Source organism: Ovis aries, chromosome 10, assembly GCF_016772045.2.
Source record: "Ovis aries strain OAR_USU_Benz2616 breed Rambouillet chromosome 10, ARS-UI_Ramb_v3.0, whole genome shotgun sequence".
NCBI classification, from domain to species: Eukaryota; Metazoa; Chordata; class Mammalia; order Artiodactyla; family Bovidae; genus Ovis; species Ovis aries.
Genome location: NC_056063.1, coordinates 77163905 through 77181488, shown reverse-complemented (window position 1 = coordinate 77181488; position 17584 = coordinate 77163905). Strand labels below are relative to the sequence as shown.

Sequence of the window (17584 nt, the reverse complement as noted above, 5' to 3'; positions counted from 1 at the left end):
AACTAGGAGATTAGGTATCGTACTGCAAACTTAACTTTGACGCAGAGAATAGACTACAAATGGGGAAGATGGGTGTGAGTATTATCTGAACTCACGGCCCCTGAATCATTCAGTAAGTCCTGTCAGCCAGCTCTACGCTGTACTCAGGACTCAGAGATGAATGTCTGAAAAAAAATAATAAAAAGCTTCTCATATTCTGAGTCTTAGCTCCAGCTCATTACATTATCCTTTAAAAAAAAAAAAAGTGTACTGTGAAAAATCTCATACGTGTTGGCAGACATTTCAGCTACTCGAGACATAACAGTGATGGGGAGATGTCTGCATTTTTCTTTCTTGGATTTGTGTTATCAAATCTGTGCAGTCGAGTTATGTACACACCCATGTATTTTGCCTTCTCTTTACGTGATTCTTCATTTACTATTTAAGAAGAAGATATGTAACTGGCCACACGGTTTTATGAGCAGTGGTACTCGTAAAAACAGTTTTCAGAAGTTGGATGACTTACTTCAAGGACCAACCATTTATGCCATTTTTTTTCTTTTGTATTTTCAGTTCAGTATTAACTGAGTTTTAAAAGTCTCACTCTCAAGAAGAAAATGTGTTGATACCATTTACCATCTCCAGCCTAGACATTTAATTTGCTTTATTTTTAGAGACTCAAACCACGTCCAGAGTCAGAATGAAACACATACAAATCCCAACTGAAAAGAATTTTCCAACTTTTTGTGTCCTTTTGTTGCCTCTTAACTAGGAATTTCTCATAAACATCTCTGAGTCACAGACACTAAGCTCTACGGTATGATGCTCTGCTTCCAGAGATCAGAGTTGCCAGGTGCTGTCACGACCTCGTTTATCATCGGCGTTGTCTTTTAACAATTGTTCCAATTTCTGCTTAATTGATTTGCACACATGGTAGCCAAATAACAGGACAGCTTTCAGGCAGAGATATGTCTGTTCAGAGACCTGTATGTCCTAGGCTTCAAGGCTGACCTCTGGAATTGGTTATGTTAATCTGTGAAGCAGACAGGGCAAATAAAGCAGGAACTCAGTCAGTACCTGCAGTGTTGCTTTTGAATGGACCCAGTTTCTTCTAAAGCAGATAGATGGGCATCTCAGCTGTGTCCTCTATAGCAGGGGTCCTCAACCTCCTGGATCTAATGCCTGATGATCTGACGCAGAGCTGATGCCCTAATAATAGAAATAAAGTGGACACGATAAAGGTCATGTGCTTGAATCATCCCCAAACTTCCCCCCTCCACCCCCCCAGTCCATGGAAAAATTATCTTCCACGAAACTGGTCCCCTGTGCTGGAATGGTGGAGTAGCGCTTCATTTATAACATTGCTAGTAAAGCTTTAGCTTCTTCTCCAGTAATGAATGGTGACCTAAGGCCGTTACGGAACAAATAATGGGATTTGACTAAGCAACACAGTTCCTATCCTAAAGAGAGTTGAGAAGACCAGTGGCCTGTGGCGGAATCAGGTATTGCAAACTGCCAAATGTGATGGCAGAAATTCCCCTGAAGCTAAAAGAGGAACATGTAAGAAGGAGCTGCTAGGTGAAATAGAACAGATGAAGATTTTCCTGACACCTTATTATCATTCCTGAGAAAGAAGAGAAATTTATTCATGGCTTGGTATCAAATAATGACATCTCATCCCCAAGAATGAGATAATTAGCAAAAGCAAGGAAATGTAAATGTTAAGCATATAAAAGTTTACTGTGCAGAGAGCAAGATTCAACCCGGAGCTCAGGTTAATGTTTGTGATGACTGAACCATCCTCTCTGAGACCAGAAGATAGGGGACCACACATCACAGGCACCCTGGACTATTCTGGTTCTTCCCTGCTGCTGCAGAGTAATTATGGATTACTTCCTTTGGGACTTAAGGAGAATCTCAGTTATGGACAGTTCATTTCACGCTTCCCCCATTCAGTGGGTTTTCCTGGTGGCTCTGATTGTAAAGAATCTGTCTTCAATGCAGGAAACCTGGGTTTGATCCTTGGGTTGGAAAGATGCCCCTGGAGAAGGGAATGGCAGCCCAATCCAGTATTTTTGCCTGGAGAATCCTATGGGCAGAGGAGCCTGGCAGGCTACAGTCCATGGGGTCGAAAAGAGTTGGACACGACTGAGTGACTTCACTTCACTTTCCATCCAGTGGCAGCTTTTAGGACTTGGTGGGATTTTATAAAATATCTCTAAGACCAGAGATGATATAAAGTTGGATTCGGGGATAGTTTTCTATACTAGCCCAAATAAAATTTAAGTATTCCTTTTAGAGTACTTAGAAAATAAGTGAATGGTTGTTTCATCAAACATTGTTTTGTTCACAAAACAATGAGATTTTTTAAAAACGGAAAAGTCAGAAGAATTAAAGATAGAAACATGGTGAAACTAAAGAATATTAATTTTTAATTTCCATGGACTTTATCAAGAGAGGATTTTGTACAATATGTAAAATCACAAGTGCCTCAGATTCACGCAAAGGACTGTGAAGTCTTCTTGACTTATATTTAAACAGTTTTTGAAAAGATGAGGAAAGATTACTCTGTTTAACTTACAGGATTCATGCCGAGGTGTCTGCCAAGTGGGAGGTATAAGAACAAGTTGGGATATTGGAAATATTTTCTTTATAATGTTTAAGAAATAAAAGTACTCTGATGATATATGTACAATAGATTTCTAACTAAATTAATAGCAATGGTTATGGAGCACCTATTATGTTGCAGCTATTTTGCTCATGTAACTGCTTTTTTAGAACAAAGCTTACATCTGCCAGTGCAGGAGACGTAAGAGATGCAGGTTCTATCCCTGTGTCGGGGAGATCTCCTGAAGGAGGGCATGGCTACCCACTCCAGTATTCTTGCCTGGAGAATCCCATGGACAGAGGAACCTGGTGGGCTACAGTCCGTGGGGATCACAAGAGTTGGACATGAATGAAGTGACCGAAGCGACTTAGCACCCATCTATGCAAGCCTTTGAAAGAAGGGGAATTAACCGACATGTGTGCTTAAAGTCGTATCTTTCTGACACTACCAAGCGGTGATTTCCACAGTTAGAGCCTTTTCCTTGGGGTGTGCTTGTGGGTGTCCAAAGGACCAGCGTAAAATGTGGCAGTTGTTTAAACATCCCTGAGATGTGTGAATTCTCTGGGTTGCCACTAATGAAGAGCCGAATCCTGAAGGAATAAGCATAGAGTTTTGTTCTGACTGAGACACAACTGAACCAGGCGTGGTGTGTGTGTGGTGTGTGTGTGAGTAAAATTAAGTATGTCTTTGTAGGAATTTGTGTATATGCTCGTGCGTGTGCCTGGTGGCCTCAAGCAGCTAAGGGATCATGCAGTTAGGCATCAGACTTTCTTTTTTATTTTATTTTATTTTTATTTTTTTTTAGGCATCAGACTTTCGAGAAAACACGCTATATAAGGGGCAGGAAGCAGCAAAATGAATTTAGGAAGATATTGAAGAAAAGAAATGTGACCCAACATCCCTGTCTCAGTGTGTCCGTAAGCAGAGGAGATTGAGACTGTCCTCAGGCTGGTCCCCATTTAGAAACATTGATGTAGTAGGAAATGGCATACTAAAATCAAGGGCTTATAAGACTTGTGAATTCTCTAAGCTAAACTTGGGCCCCCTATATGAGCCCTGTCACTTATCTCAGATAGCATCTACTTGGGGCTCCTTTTAAGGCCAGCCCGCAGTGGGATTCCGTATCCACCATTCCGGTGGTTATCTCTATTCACTACCAAGAAAAGCATTGCATAGCTAAATCCTTCACATCAACTTCAATTCCAGCTTATCCTCCAAAAAGATGAAAAGGAGTTATATCACCAGTCATCTAAAAAAAAACCCTCATATTATTTCCAGAGCTAAATCACTGCGTCACCTCTCTCTGTCCAGTGTGATACCTTTAGTTCCTTCAGTCTCGCCTTGCTTATCTGGTTTTCTGTCTAAACTGCACGTCTGACAACGCAGAAGAAGGCTGAGTGTCATTTCTGAGGCTCACATGCAGTACTTTTGTACCATATGGAAAATGACTGTCATCGTTAGCTGTTGCTTAGAAGCAGAGAAGTAACATTTGTGGCCACAGTAGGAGAAGGATTTGTGAATAACACAGAATCCCCAGACAAGTTTACATGCCTTGCAAATCTGCAGGAAAATGCCTTCCTTTACTTTCCTGGGTCTTGGTCTTTTATGACAAAAGCCATCGTGGCAATAATGCTCTTATAAAGAGCTTTGTGCGGACTTAGAGAACTTGTGGTTCCTGGAGAAGGATGCAGGGAACGGATAGTGAGGGAGTTTGGGATGGGTATGTGCACACTGTTATTAACATATTTTAAATGGATAACCAACAATGTCCTACTATATAGCACAGGAAACTGTTTAATGTCATGTGGCAGTCTGGATGGGAGAGGAGTTTGGGGGAGAATGGACAACATGTATATGTGTGACTGAACCCCTTTGCTGCCCACCTGAAACTATTACGACATTGTTAATTGGCTCTACTCCACTATGAAATAAAAAGTTTAAAAATAACATGAAGCGCTTCTGTGTGGGTGAATCTCATGCCATTTGAGAATGTTCGATATGGCCTTAATGTGGCACATACCATTCATGAATCAGGAATCTTAAATCCGTGTCCACATACAGCAAGTATCAATGGGGAGTGATTACATTATGCATTGTGATCTACTCACTTGTTCAAAATGTCAAATCCTTTTTTTGTGTTGTTTGCAGAAATGTAACCTGGAACAGTTTAGCCATCCCAGATACACACTGCTCCCCAGAACTGGAAGAAGGCTACCAGTGCCCCCCAGGATTTAAATGCATGGACCTCGAAGATCTGGGACTTAGCAGGCAAGAGCTGGGCTACAGTGGCTTTAACGAGATAGGTCTGTCTCACTGATAAAACACCTTTTCCGTTTCTATTTTACAATGTTTATGAAATAAAGACAATAGTTACATGATTGATAGTTTATGTTCAGACTGTGTATAGGATTTAAGAAATGCAATTGCAAATTTTAATATATTCTACCCTACAGTCTATAATATACAGCCTGTTTCCATAGAGATATGCAATAATATCTCTATAGAGTTAAATATCTCTTCAATTATTAATTATAGGATTTAAAAATATTTGTTGACTCAAAGAACCCCTTGAGTCAACAGGACTTGGTTTCCTTCCACATTTAACTAGTAGGCAAGGTAAGTCTTAAATAATTGGAATACTAGACATTGATGGGTACGTGAGAGTTGAGAAGTAACTCTGGGAACAGAAGACAGCTAATGAAATACTTAGTAAATGTGCATCAGCTATGTAATAGAAACATGAGGAATGCTTGCGTGTGAATACAATGTGCTCAAATGTGTACACTTATTTGTGGCTTGTCCTGTTAAGTCCTGAAATGTGCCATCATACACAGACTTGGCGTCTGGCATTCAGTTGGTATCATTGCATTTGTTACAATTCCATGCATATTTCAATATTGAAACAAAAAAACCATGGAATTCTAAACACATATGTTATGCTCTGAAAATTTGTCCTAGTCGGTTTAGGCAACCACAGCAAAATATCATAGACTGGGTGGCATAGACAACAGAAATGGGCTTCTCCCCAGTCTGAAGGCTGTAGTCTGGATCAGGGTGCAGCATGGTCAGCTTTGATGAGGCCCCTCTCCTTGGCTTGCAGTCTTCTCTCTGTGTCCTTACGTGAGGGGTTGAGTCAGGGCAGAGAAAGAGATGGGGAGAGAGAGAGGGAGAGAAAGTCCTCTGGTCTCTTCACATAAGGGCACTAATCCCATCATGGGAACCCTACCCCTCATGAGCTGATCTAAACCACATCACCCTCTGAAGTCTCCACCTCCTAATAGCATCACAATGGGAATTAGGGTTTCAGTATATGAATGGCGGGGGCTGAAGGAGCAGATTCAGACATTCAGTCCATGGCACAACTGTTGGAGTCATTTGAAAATGAATTAATTTTATTTTAAAGTTTCAAGGCCCAGGTGTATTTAACGTTCTGGACACTTTTACACAGGACGTAAGAGGAAAGTCTTTTGGTGTGTAACAGGGTGGTGGTTGAACTCTTTTGGAAGCCAAATCTAGGTATTTTTAATCCATCCTGCGGTGTGGTTTCACTTCCCAATGGACCAGCTGTACAATGGGGATTGCATTGCCCAAAAAGAAAACAGCATGTCTGTCCATCCTGGAGGGTAACTGCTTCAAACCCAGCCTGTCCACCTTAACACATCAGGAAGAGTGGCTGATGAATCCTATTCCTACCCTGTGGCTTCAGTCATCACAGCTCATACATAGTGTTATGCAGGATGGCATAATGAACTCTGGGATAACTGTTTGAATTTCAGAAAGGACATGTGAAGCTCTTGCATTGATTGAGGAATACTTTCCAGATATATGAATTAAACCCACAAAGCTTCAGCCTTTGGAGAGAATGTAATACTTGAACTTGGGATGAAAAAAACCAAATAGTTGATATTTCTAAAGAGTGAATTTTGCAAATAGCACATAAATTTTTATTCTTATATTTTAGTACAGCTGCACAGTAAATTTCCAGCGTAATAATTGGATGGATAGTCTTCATTTGGCCAGTGATATAGTTGGCTGATTCACAAAAATTTAGAAGGCAACAGATGTGAAGCGTTCTAATTTTCTGTCCTCTCTTATCTGGTTTTGGAACCGATCTTACATCCTTCCCCCTGTCTCAGAAGTGCAAACACTTTTATGGATTATGCCAGTGACTTTCAGGCATGAGTGGGAAACCACAGGTGTGGTTTGGGAGATGAGATATACGGATTTAGTAAGCTGCTCTGCGCAAGCTCCAGAAGTTCTAACAACTGGTGCAGGGCTGGAATGCATGACTGGTTAGGTCTTGTTGCTCTTTCTTTTAGGGGCTGAGTTTGCCCATGTCTGGAATGGAGAGCAGCCAGCATTCAAGGTTAGGCTGCCCTTCAAGGGCAGTGGAACCCAGGGAGGCAATGGAAACCTCCAAGCCTTTAAAATTGTTTGCTAGATGAAATCTCACCCTGATCATTTTAAATGCACCAGTTGTGTTTAAACTCCAATTGCCGCATTACATTCAACTAGATCCATCTTTCTTCACTGTTACTTACAGGGTTTCAACTAATGTAGAGGAACAATACCTCTTTGAGCCAGAAAGTCTACTTTTAAAGTGTGTGGGCTTAAGAAGTCCATTTCTAGGAAGGAATCACCTTTGGGGGTAATCAGTTCAGTTCAGTTCACTCACTCAGTCGTGTCCGACTCTTTGCGACCCCATGAATCGCAGCACGCCAAGCCTCCCTGCTCATCACCAACTCCCAGAGTCTACCTAAACCCATGTCCATCAAGTCAGTGATACCATTCAGCCATCTCATCCTCTGTCATCCCCTTCTCCTCCTGTCCCCAATCCTTCCCAGCATTGGGGTCTTTCCCAATGAGTCAACTCTTCACATGAGGTGGCCAAAGTATTGGAGTTTCAGCTTCAGCATCAGTCCTTCCAATGAACACCCAGGACTGATCTCCTTTAGGATGGACTGGTTGGATCTCCTTGCAGTCCAAGGGACTCTCAAGAGTCTTCTCCAACACCACAGTTCAAAAGCATCAATTCTTCAGCACTCAGCTTTCTTCACCGTCTAACTCTCACATCCATACATGACCACTGGAAAAACCATAGCCTTGACTAGACAGACCTTTGTTGACAAAATAATGTCTCTGCTTTTAAATATGCTGTCTAGGTTGGTCATAACTTTCCTTCCAAGGAGTAAACGTCTTTTAATTTCATGGCTGCAATCACCATCTACAGTGATTTTGGAGCCCCCCAAAATAAAGTCTGACACTGTTTCCACTGTTTCCCCATCTATTTGCCATGAAGTGATAGGACCAGATGCCATGATCTTAGTTGTCTGAATGTTGAGCTTTAAGCCAGTTTTTTCAGTCTTCTCCTTCACTTTCATCAAGAGGCTTTTTAGTTCCTCTTCACTTTCTGCCATAAGGGTGGTGTCATCTGCATACCTGAGGTTATTGATATTTTTCCTGGAAATCTTGATTCCAGCTTGTGCTTCTTCCAGTCCAGTGTTTCTCATGATGTACTTTGCATAGAAGTTAAATAAGCAGGGTGACAGTATACAGCCTTGACGTACTCCTTTTCCTATTTGGAACCAGTCTGTTGTTCCATGTCCAGTTCGAACTGTTGCTTCCTGACCTGCATACAGGTTTCTCAAGAGACAAGTCAGATGGTCTGGTATGCCCATCTCTTTCAGAATTTTCCACAGTTTCTTGTGATCCACACAGTCAAAGGCTTTGGCATAGTCAATAAAGCAGAAATAGATGTTTTTCTGGAACTCTCTTGCTTTTTCGGTGATCCAGCGGATGTTGGCAATTTGATCTCTGGTTCCTCTGCCTTTTCTAAAATAGAGGAAAACAACAGAATAGGAAAGACTAGAGATCTCTTCAAGAAAATTAGAGCATTTCAAGGAACATTTCATGCAAAGATGGGCTGGATAAAGGACAGAAATGATATGGACCTAAGAGAAGGAAATGGCAACCCACTCCAGTGTTCTTGCCTGGAGAATCCCAGGGATGGGGAAGCCTGGTGGGCTGCCGTCTATGGGGTCGCACAGAGTCAGACATGACTGAAGTGACTTATCAGCAGCATCAGCAACAGAAGCAGAAGATATTAAGAAGAGGTGGCAAGAATACACAGAAGAACTGTACAAAAAAGATCTTCATGACCCAGATGATCACGATGGTGTGATCACTCACCTAGAGCCAGACATGCTGGAATGTGAAGTCAAGTGGGCCTTAGAAAGTATCACTACAAACAAAGCTAATGGAGGTGATGGAATTCCAGTTGAGCTGTGTCAAATCCTAAAAGATGATGCTGTGAAAGTGCTGCACTCAGTATGTCAGCAAATTTGGTAAACTCAGTAGTGGCCATAGGACTGGAAAAGGTCAGTTTTCATTCCAATCCCAAAGAAAGGCAATGCCAAAGAATGCTCGAACTGCCGCACAATTGCACTCATCCCACACACTAGTAAACTAATGCTCAAAATTCTCCAAGCCAGGCTTCAGCAATATGTGAACCGTGAACTTCCAGATGTTCAAGCTGGTTTTAGAAAAGGCAGAGGAACCAGAAATCAAATTGTCAACATCCGCTGGATAGGCCCCAACTAAGGCAGGAGTCTTACTATAGCTCTACTCTTTATTTGCACATTTATCTCCCAAGGATTTAAGTTGCTGGAAAACAGGAAGCATGTCTTTTCATCTTCATGCCTCCAGGGCCTAGACCAATGTCTGCCTCATAGGGAACCCTTTATGAATATTCACCAAGGGACTGAACCAAGTATGTGTTCTCTTGAATTCGTTGGTGATCCATCATATTTGTATTAGGATATGGGGCCATAATAGAGAATTAAGTTGTTTTTTTGTTCTCTTCCCTGATTGCATCTGCTTTTATTGGCAGTGTTTGTTCTTTCTCATGACTTCCGTTTCTATACAAGCTTAATTTGGTCTGTTTGCTTCCTTTTCTCGAATTATGATTGAATTCCACATTATTGTAAAACTAATGGTTAGATAATGAAATGTTGACTTTGAACTATGATAAAAAAAATTTTAACATGGTCACTGTAATTTAGATTGAAATTGATAACTACCTCCTGATAGGATGTACCTATGTAGATACACAAACTGGTATTTTAGATTATTTGGCAAGTTCTTATGGAAACAAAAAGATAATGTTTCATCCAAAAATGAGGAAATTAATTTTATTAGGCACATGCGATCATCTCTTTCTGCATGCAGCCAAATTTAAAACGCAATTAGATGCCTAATTATGCATTTCAATTTGGCCAGTTTACTCTATAGGTAAGTAATCATGATTAATTTAAAAGGAACATGTTTCCTTTTCTTACTAATCCAAATTATTATGCAACACACTGAATTTCAATCATGTATAAAATTTTATTTGTAAGTAGCATTATGTCTTATGAAAATTTAATACTGATGTTGAAAAATTCAATTTTTAAAATATGTTCAAAGCCAGAGTCATTAAGTAGAAAAAAATTACAAAGAGCCCCTACTTTAAGACTGCAGAATAAAGACACTTTTTTGTCTCTAAAATCTCTCAAGCATTAAAAAGCCTGAGAAACAGAAATGCAATTTCCATATTTAAGGACTCAGAAAAACCTGGAACTAGGAATCCCAACCTGAGAGGACCAGGGTCCAACAGGAAACTTCTTGGAAGGACTCTGGATACTGAGAATCTCAGAGCCAGCAAGTTACAGATGTTCTAAACAACCAGTGTTCACTGTACATTCAGTTTAAAAATTCAACAATAAAAATTAAATTATAGAAAATAGCAATAGAATAAAACAAAATAAAATTCCCAGAGGAGCAGAAGAGTCCTGTCTTTGGGTCAGGGCATCAGTGTGTGGCTGACAGTAAGAATTTTCTGGTATTCCATGTGACATCATGGACGAGAGGTCCTTGTTCTGCAGAACTCTGGGAGAGAGGGAGGACAGTCAGTTGTGAGTGCCCTGACATGGCTGATCTGCATTGAATAGAACAAGGGAAATACTCCAAATTTGCAAATCTGGCTCTGCCTTTGTTGTTGTTTAATCCTTAGTCGTGTCCAACTCTTTTGCAACCTCATGGACTATAGCCTGCCAGGCTCTTCTGCCGATGGGATTCTCCAGGCAAGAATACTGGAGTGGGTTGCCATGCTCTCCTGCAGGGGATCTTTCTGACCCGGGGATCAAACCCATGTCCCCTTCATTGCAGGCGTATTCTTTACCACTGAGCCACCAGGAAAGCCCAGGATGACCTGAGGGCCTTTTAAAACTTGATTCCCAAACATCATCCCGAGGCAATTAAATCAAAACCCTACAGTGATTGAAGGCACAGATTAATCTGAAAAGTTCTCCAGGTGATTCAAGTGTACATGCAGAGTATAAACCACTGGACTGAAGCAACACTGATACTCACATACCCATCAACCTGTGCAAATTTTCATTTCTACCCCACAGCATTTCCTCACACTACTCCGCATGAAACAAGACAAATACCTAGTGCTCTCAAAATCACTGTCAAAGATGAGAGATAATCAAAAAGAATCAGGACCATTTCTATAAAAATGTACCTTTTGGTGCATTTTAAACTGAAAAAAAAATACACAAGATATGTGTGTATATATATATATATATATATATATATATATCTCAAAAGAATTGCAGAAAAAGACAGATATATACATTAAAAGGGTACAGTTTGATTCAATAAATTGACATAGAACAATTGGTGCTGAGACCTGTCTTGGTGAAGATGCTAAAGAAAGCATCTTTGGGGTATCCAGGAAAAAGAAAAAAAGATCAAGTCAGCTCTCAGGGGGACCTTGAGAGGGGCCTGAAACTTCATGTCACTGTTCAGCTCTCGAATATAATGTCACAATGCTTACAGAGTCCTTAGGGAAATAATGTATCAAACTCTTTGTGATTATTTTTGAAGAGGCAAGAACTCAGAGACTTCACCTTCCATGAAGTGTTCTTGAAGTGATTGAGCCAATCAAGAATAACTGCTCATGGGCCAGGTCTCTAGTATCTATCCTATAAGAGCGGCATCGATACAACTGCAGCACTTACAGACTGTGGTGTAAATGTTGCAAACTGTGATTGTGTAGCAGAGAGGACAAGATTGGTGGGGGTGGGGGGTGGTGATGTGGATATCTATACATAGCAGTGAAAAACAAGTATCATTTTATTACAATATGTGAATCCAGTAATGGAAGCAGGTGGATACTCGTCTTGAAAATGCATTGCATAGTTAATATGAGTTTAGAAAAAAATGCAGCACTCAATGGCTTTGGGGTTTGGATTCTGGATGTTGTACATAGTAGTATGGTGACCTTTGGACAGGAATCAACCTCTCTTGCTTCGATTTCCTCATCTGTGAAATGGGTGAGTGATTGACATGACTTATAGGGTTGTTGAGAGAAGCAGCTAGGAAGCTACACTTAGGATAGTATCTGGCACCATGAAGATGCATGATGAGCTAGAAATTAGAGATATGGTGGCAAAATAAGAATGCATCACTTTTATTTAAGAATAAGTAACCAGTTTAACAAAGAAGGGTTGAGATACCGATGCTTTCAGAGTAGCACCTCAGTGTGTGATGTTATTCCATTTTCCCCTCAGCTTGTTCAGGATTTTACAACAAAAGAGGGGAGTAGAGTGTACATGGACAAGGTCTCCTTAACCGTGCATTATGCCCCTATTAATTAATATCTCAAATTTCACTTCATTTCTAATCAGTGTGCAGAGGGCCAATATTTGGTAGGGAATAGTCTTATTTTAATTTATTCTGTTGGAGTATAGTTGATTTGCAGTGTTGTGCTAATCTGTGTTGTACAGCAAAATGACTCAGTCATATGTACATATGTACACACACACACGCACACACACACACATTCTTTTTTCAAAATTCTTTCCCATTATGGCTTATCACAGGACACTGAATAGAGGTCCCTGTGCTCTACAGTAGGACCTTGTTGTTTATCCATTCCATGTATAATAGTAGGCATCTGCTAACCCCAAACTCCCCGGAGAAGGCAATGGCACCCCACTCCAGTACTCTTGCCTGGAAAATCCCAGGGACGGAGGAGCCTGGTGGGCTGCAGTCCATGGGGTCGCTAAGAGTTGGACACGACTGAGCAACTTCACTTTCACTTTTCACTGTCATGCACTGGAGAAGGAAATGGCAACCCACTCCAGTGTTCTTGCCTGGAGAATCCCAGGGACGGGGGACCTGGTGGGCTGCCGTCTCTGGGGTTGCACAGAGTCGGACACGACTGAAGCGACTTAGCAGCCCCAAACTCCCAATCCATCCTCCCGCATGTCCCGTCCCCCTTGACAACTGCGAGTCTGTTCTCCATGCCTGTGCGTCTGTTCTATAGACAGGCTCATTTGTGTCTTAGCTGAGATTCCACATAAGTGAAACCATACATGATTTGTCTTTCTCTGCCTTACTTCACTTAGTATGATCATCTCTAGGTCCCTCCATGTTGCTGCAAATAGCATTACTTCATTCTTTTTTATGGCCAAGTAAGATCCCATTATGTTAGCATGCATATACACGCCACGTTTTCTTTGTCTGTTCATCTGTTGATGGACATTTAGGTTGCTTCCATGTCTTGGCTATTGTAAATAATGCTGCAGTGAACATTAGGGTGCCTGTATCTTTCCAAATTAGGGTTTTCTCTGAGTATATGTCCGGGAGTGGGGTTGCTGGGTCATATGGCAACTCTGGTTTTAGTTTTGAGGAGCCTCCGTGCTGCTCTCCGTAGTGGCTACACCAGTGTACATTCTGGCGGTGCCTGCTGGCAGTGGTTTAGTCGCTAAGTCGTGTCCGACTCTTGCGACTGCATGGGATGTAGCTCACCAGGCTCCTCTGTCCATGGGATTTTCCAGGCAAGAATACTGGAGTGGGTAGCCTACCCCTTCTCCAGGGGATCTTCCCAACCCAAGAGTCGAACTCGGGTCTCCTGCATTGCAGGCAGAGGCTTTACCGACTGAGCTATGAGGGAAGCCTGGTGGCGCTTAGTCTTCATTGATCAATTTTCCCTCTCTTCCCACTCTCAAAAGCATCCTCACTTGGGCTTAACTGTCTCTTTAGAATTTTCTTTCGCCTGTGCCATTGAATGTTCAGCTTCGGTAAGCCTCACACATAGAGTTTTATTTAACCCTGTGCATTTGAACTTGTGGCTCCCAGATTCCAGCCACCCGTGTCTTCAGCAGCCTTGCAGCAGGTGCGCCTCCCACAGCGCTAAGCAGAGTGCCCAGTGGGGTGGGGGCCCTGAGCAGAAGCCACAGCCACGCTGCTTCCGGCCCCACCTCCCACACCCAGACGCTTGTTCTCCCTCCTCCCCTAAACCACCATGTCGAATGGTGGCTGACGCGCTAGCTGCTCCTCCTCCCTGCTCCTCATTTTCAGACTGCCGCGTCACTGGTTCAAGGGACCTTTCTTGTGGAGCATTCTTAAGGACTCCAACAGGCATCCTGTCTAAGACGTTAGCCTCTGCATCTGAGACGTCCAGTGCCCCCACGGTCCAGGAGCAGACGTTATTGAAAGGACCTATTTGAAGATCACAAAATCTATTTAGCAGACGCTCAGATCCTGTGATTAAAGTCAGTGGGTGTAGGCACATGGTGTAAAAGTCTGGGAACAGAGCACACCCAAACACCCCCACACTATAGAGGTGAAATGGATACATCACATCCGCTTAGTCTATTTAGAAAATGTGTCTACTTCCATTTGCTGAGGACTTACCCACCTTTCAACCTCTCCCTTCCCCTGTGTTACCACATGCTCATCAACACGCAGGGCACACAACCCGAGACAGTGAAATTTCCTGTAATAGCACTGAACGTGAAATTAGAGGAGTTTCTAGCTGGAAAGAGATGAGGCAGCCCTGCGGTTCACGGACACAGTTTCCAGGTGCAGAGACAGAGCCTCAGAGCCAGAGCGGTCAGAGTTCCAGAGAATTCCACACCGAGCAAGGCCAGCTCCCTTGTCATGATTCAGACTCGCCTTATAACTTAGTCTCCCCCAGACCTTTCTACATTTCAGAGACCAATATTTCATTCAGAAGTAAACTCAAAAAGTACCTTGTAAAGCTTAGTTGTATTTTTAATTTTGGGGTAGGAGCTTAGCATCACTTACCTTCAGTAAGGTGCTGGTGGAGAGGACATTTCCATTTACAGATGCAATACACCAGTTAGAGCAAAAACCAACAACAGATCCATAGCATGTGGGAAGGAAATCACAGGCAAAGCCATGAAACTGGCAATTTTCTTGTCATGATCGTTCAAAAGAAGGTAAGAAAGTGGGTACAGGAGATGAATACAAAGCTATTCAGACGGTGGTGTTTAACTCTCGTTTGTTGTACAGCCAGGTAAAAAACAAAACACCTTTCGTTTGATAGAACAATGAATGTCACTTAATGATAAAAATTCACCTTAGGAGGTCACTTAGGAAATAAGTATCTATCAGGCATTCATTTTTTGTTTGTTCATCTTAGACTCATAAGAACAAAAGAGAAAAGTTCAATATTAAAAAATTCAGAATGAACTAAACCATGATTCAAACAATTTATAAAGGAAGCCCATAAGTGAGGTCAACCTATAAACAAGGCATTTGGAAAATAGCTAATAGAAAAGACGTTTAAATTGTACATGCTTTTAATGCTACATGGACTGTATACAGAGTGGACTATTTTTCTTACTCTTTGTATACAAAGATAAAGCCAGGAAATAGCAAACTCCATGTTCTTATGGCATCTAATTGTCCAGCAGACAGTCTTCATTATTATAATTACTGTCATTACCTTTGACAATTACTGCTATCATTTATTGATCGCTTATTATGTATCTGGCATGGGGTGAAAGGTTTTTCCATCCATTGTGTTTTTCATTCTCAAAATAAACCCATAGGCTGTCATTATCTCCAATTGATAAGTGACAAGAATGAGATGAGAAAGAATTGATTTCTCCAGAGTCACACACAGGCCACAGTTGGGAACCAAGCCCTGGTGCCCCGTGAGCCAAGGTCAAAGCCTGTGGTTTCTGGCTGCCTTATCTTTGAGGTTGGCCACGAGTGACTGGGGTTCCCTGTGGCTTGTCAGGACAGCTGGTCCATTGTGGAGTCTCATGGTGATGGAAAAGGAGGTGTGTCCTACAGCGTAATAATCCACCAGGCATCCTGCCTTCTCTCATCCTGCAGTCTTGAGGACAGAGGGGAGTCTGAAGGAGGATAATGTCCACTGCAAACTGAGGGCCACTCGGGGCTGGTTTCTGCCTTTGAATCCAGCCCCTTGTAAGGGACTTGGTGCCTGGTCTGCGTTCACTCTGTGTACAAATCTAAGCAAAAGAAGAATATGCCTAGAGATTATATAGCAAGTGAAGTGAGTCAGAAGAGAAAGGCAAATATCGTATGCAGAATCTAAAAAAAAATTCTACAAATGAACTTACAAAATAGAAATAGACTCACAGACTTAGAGAATTTATGGTTACCCGGGGGTATGGTATGTCACCATACAAAGATATCACATAGTTATTGACTGGTGGCTCAGGCGGTGAAGAATCTGCCTGCTATGCGGGAGACCTGGGTTCGATCCCAGGGCTGGGAAGATCCTCTGGAGGAGGGCATGGCAACCCATTCCAATATTCCTGCCTAGAGAATCCCATGGACAGAGGAGCTGGTGGACTACAGTCCATGGGGTCGCCAAGAGTCGACACGACTGAGCAAGTTAGCACATTGCCTATATTCCCCACACTGTACGTTTCATATCCATGACTCAGTTATTTTGCAGCTATTAAGTTTGTTTTCTAAATACCACAAACTAACCAACAGTTTTATTTAACTTGATTTTGAAAATGCATATTAGTTAATTTCTTTATTAGAGATATACATAAAGAATATTTAATTTACTCATCCTCTTCATTAAAAAAAATTAAGCCATAAAATTTTCTTCAAATAAAAAAGCCCTCCTTAAAATATTAAGTAGAAAAACCACAGATCACTAGCATCACAGAAGTCAAAATGAGAGTCTTGGATGTGAATAAAGAATTAAAGTGATGATTTATAATCTTTGTAAATTTTTTTCTGGCAATGATAAATTAATTGAGCCTTTCAAGAAAATGAAGAAATGAGAGTGGGCTGCAGCCTACCAGATTCTCATACAGATGCTCCTAAGTCACTTGTGAAGAAAGCTATTACGGCCATTGAAAATTGGGATTGGTGATTTTCTCCAAGGGAAGATGTATTTTAGCTGTTACTAACTTTTGTGGTATTTTCTTCCTCATTTGACTTTGGGTAGCATTGGCTATGAGATACAGACTTAGCTCTTTATGTGAGTCATAAATCAATTTTATTCAGAATTGATGAGAAACAACATCAGTGGTTATTTTCATCCCTGGTAGTGGTCTGTGCCTGGAACTACCCCTGTATTTTGCTGCAAGAGGATTGATAGTGAATTGAATCCACCTACACAGTCCAGTATTCCAGTTTTAATTCAGAATTTGCTTTACTTTAAAATTCCTTCATATGTGTTTCTCTACTGGCAAGCTCTTATTTTTCTAATTTGTCTTTTATTACATCTGATGTTAAATAGGGTCATAAAATGTAGTGAAGGGAGATTACTTTTATTCAGATCATAATAGAATGTAAATTGAACTTTTTTAATGCTGCTGCTAAAAATTGATTCATCAGATTTAAATGTTGTTAAAGCACATTTCATGTGGCTCTATGTGGTATTAGATGAAAACTTTACAAATGAATAGAAAATAGAAAATTATTATGTATCTATAACTATGATTTATTACAGAATGTGCATTTTTATCACAGTTGCAAAAAAGACACAGTAAAGATTAATCTATAAAATATGTAATTGAGATTTATAATACTTTGTGGAAAAGCACCAAAGGGTTGTTTGCCCTGCATTAATCTTTATGTTTAGTGGTACTACTGGAATTACTTATTGATTTTTATGAAAACACATGTAGAAGAGAAAATTAGGGTGAT

General features: G+C 41.2%; 1 protein-coding gene across 1 annotated transcript in view; it reads left to right on the top strand.

Annotated features, from left to right (window-relative positions):
* Positions 1 to 17584, top strand: part of NALCN (sodium leak channel, non-selective) — a 302582-nt gene that overhangs the window by 40471 nt on the left and 244527 nt on the right. The window contains exon 7 of the mRNA XM_015098259.3: positions 4736 to 4890. Coding sequence (XP_014953745.2) covers positions 4736 to 4890 — 155 coding nt within the window. The remainder of the gene's footprint in view (positions 1 to 4735; positions 4891 to 17584) is intronic.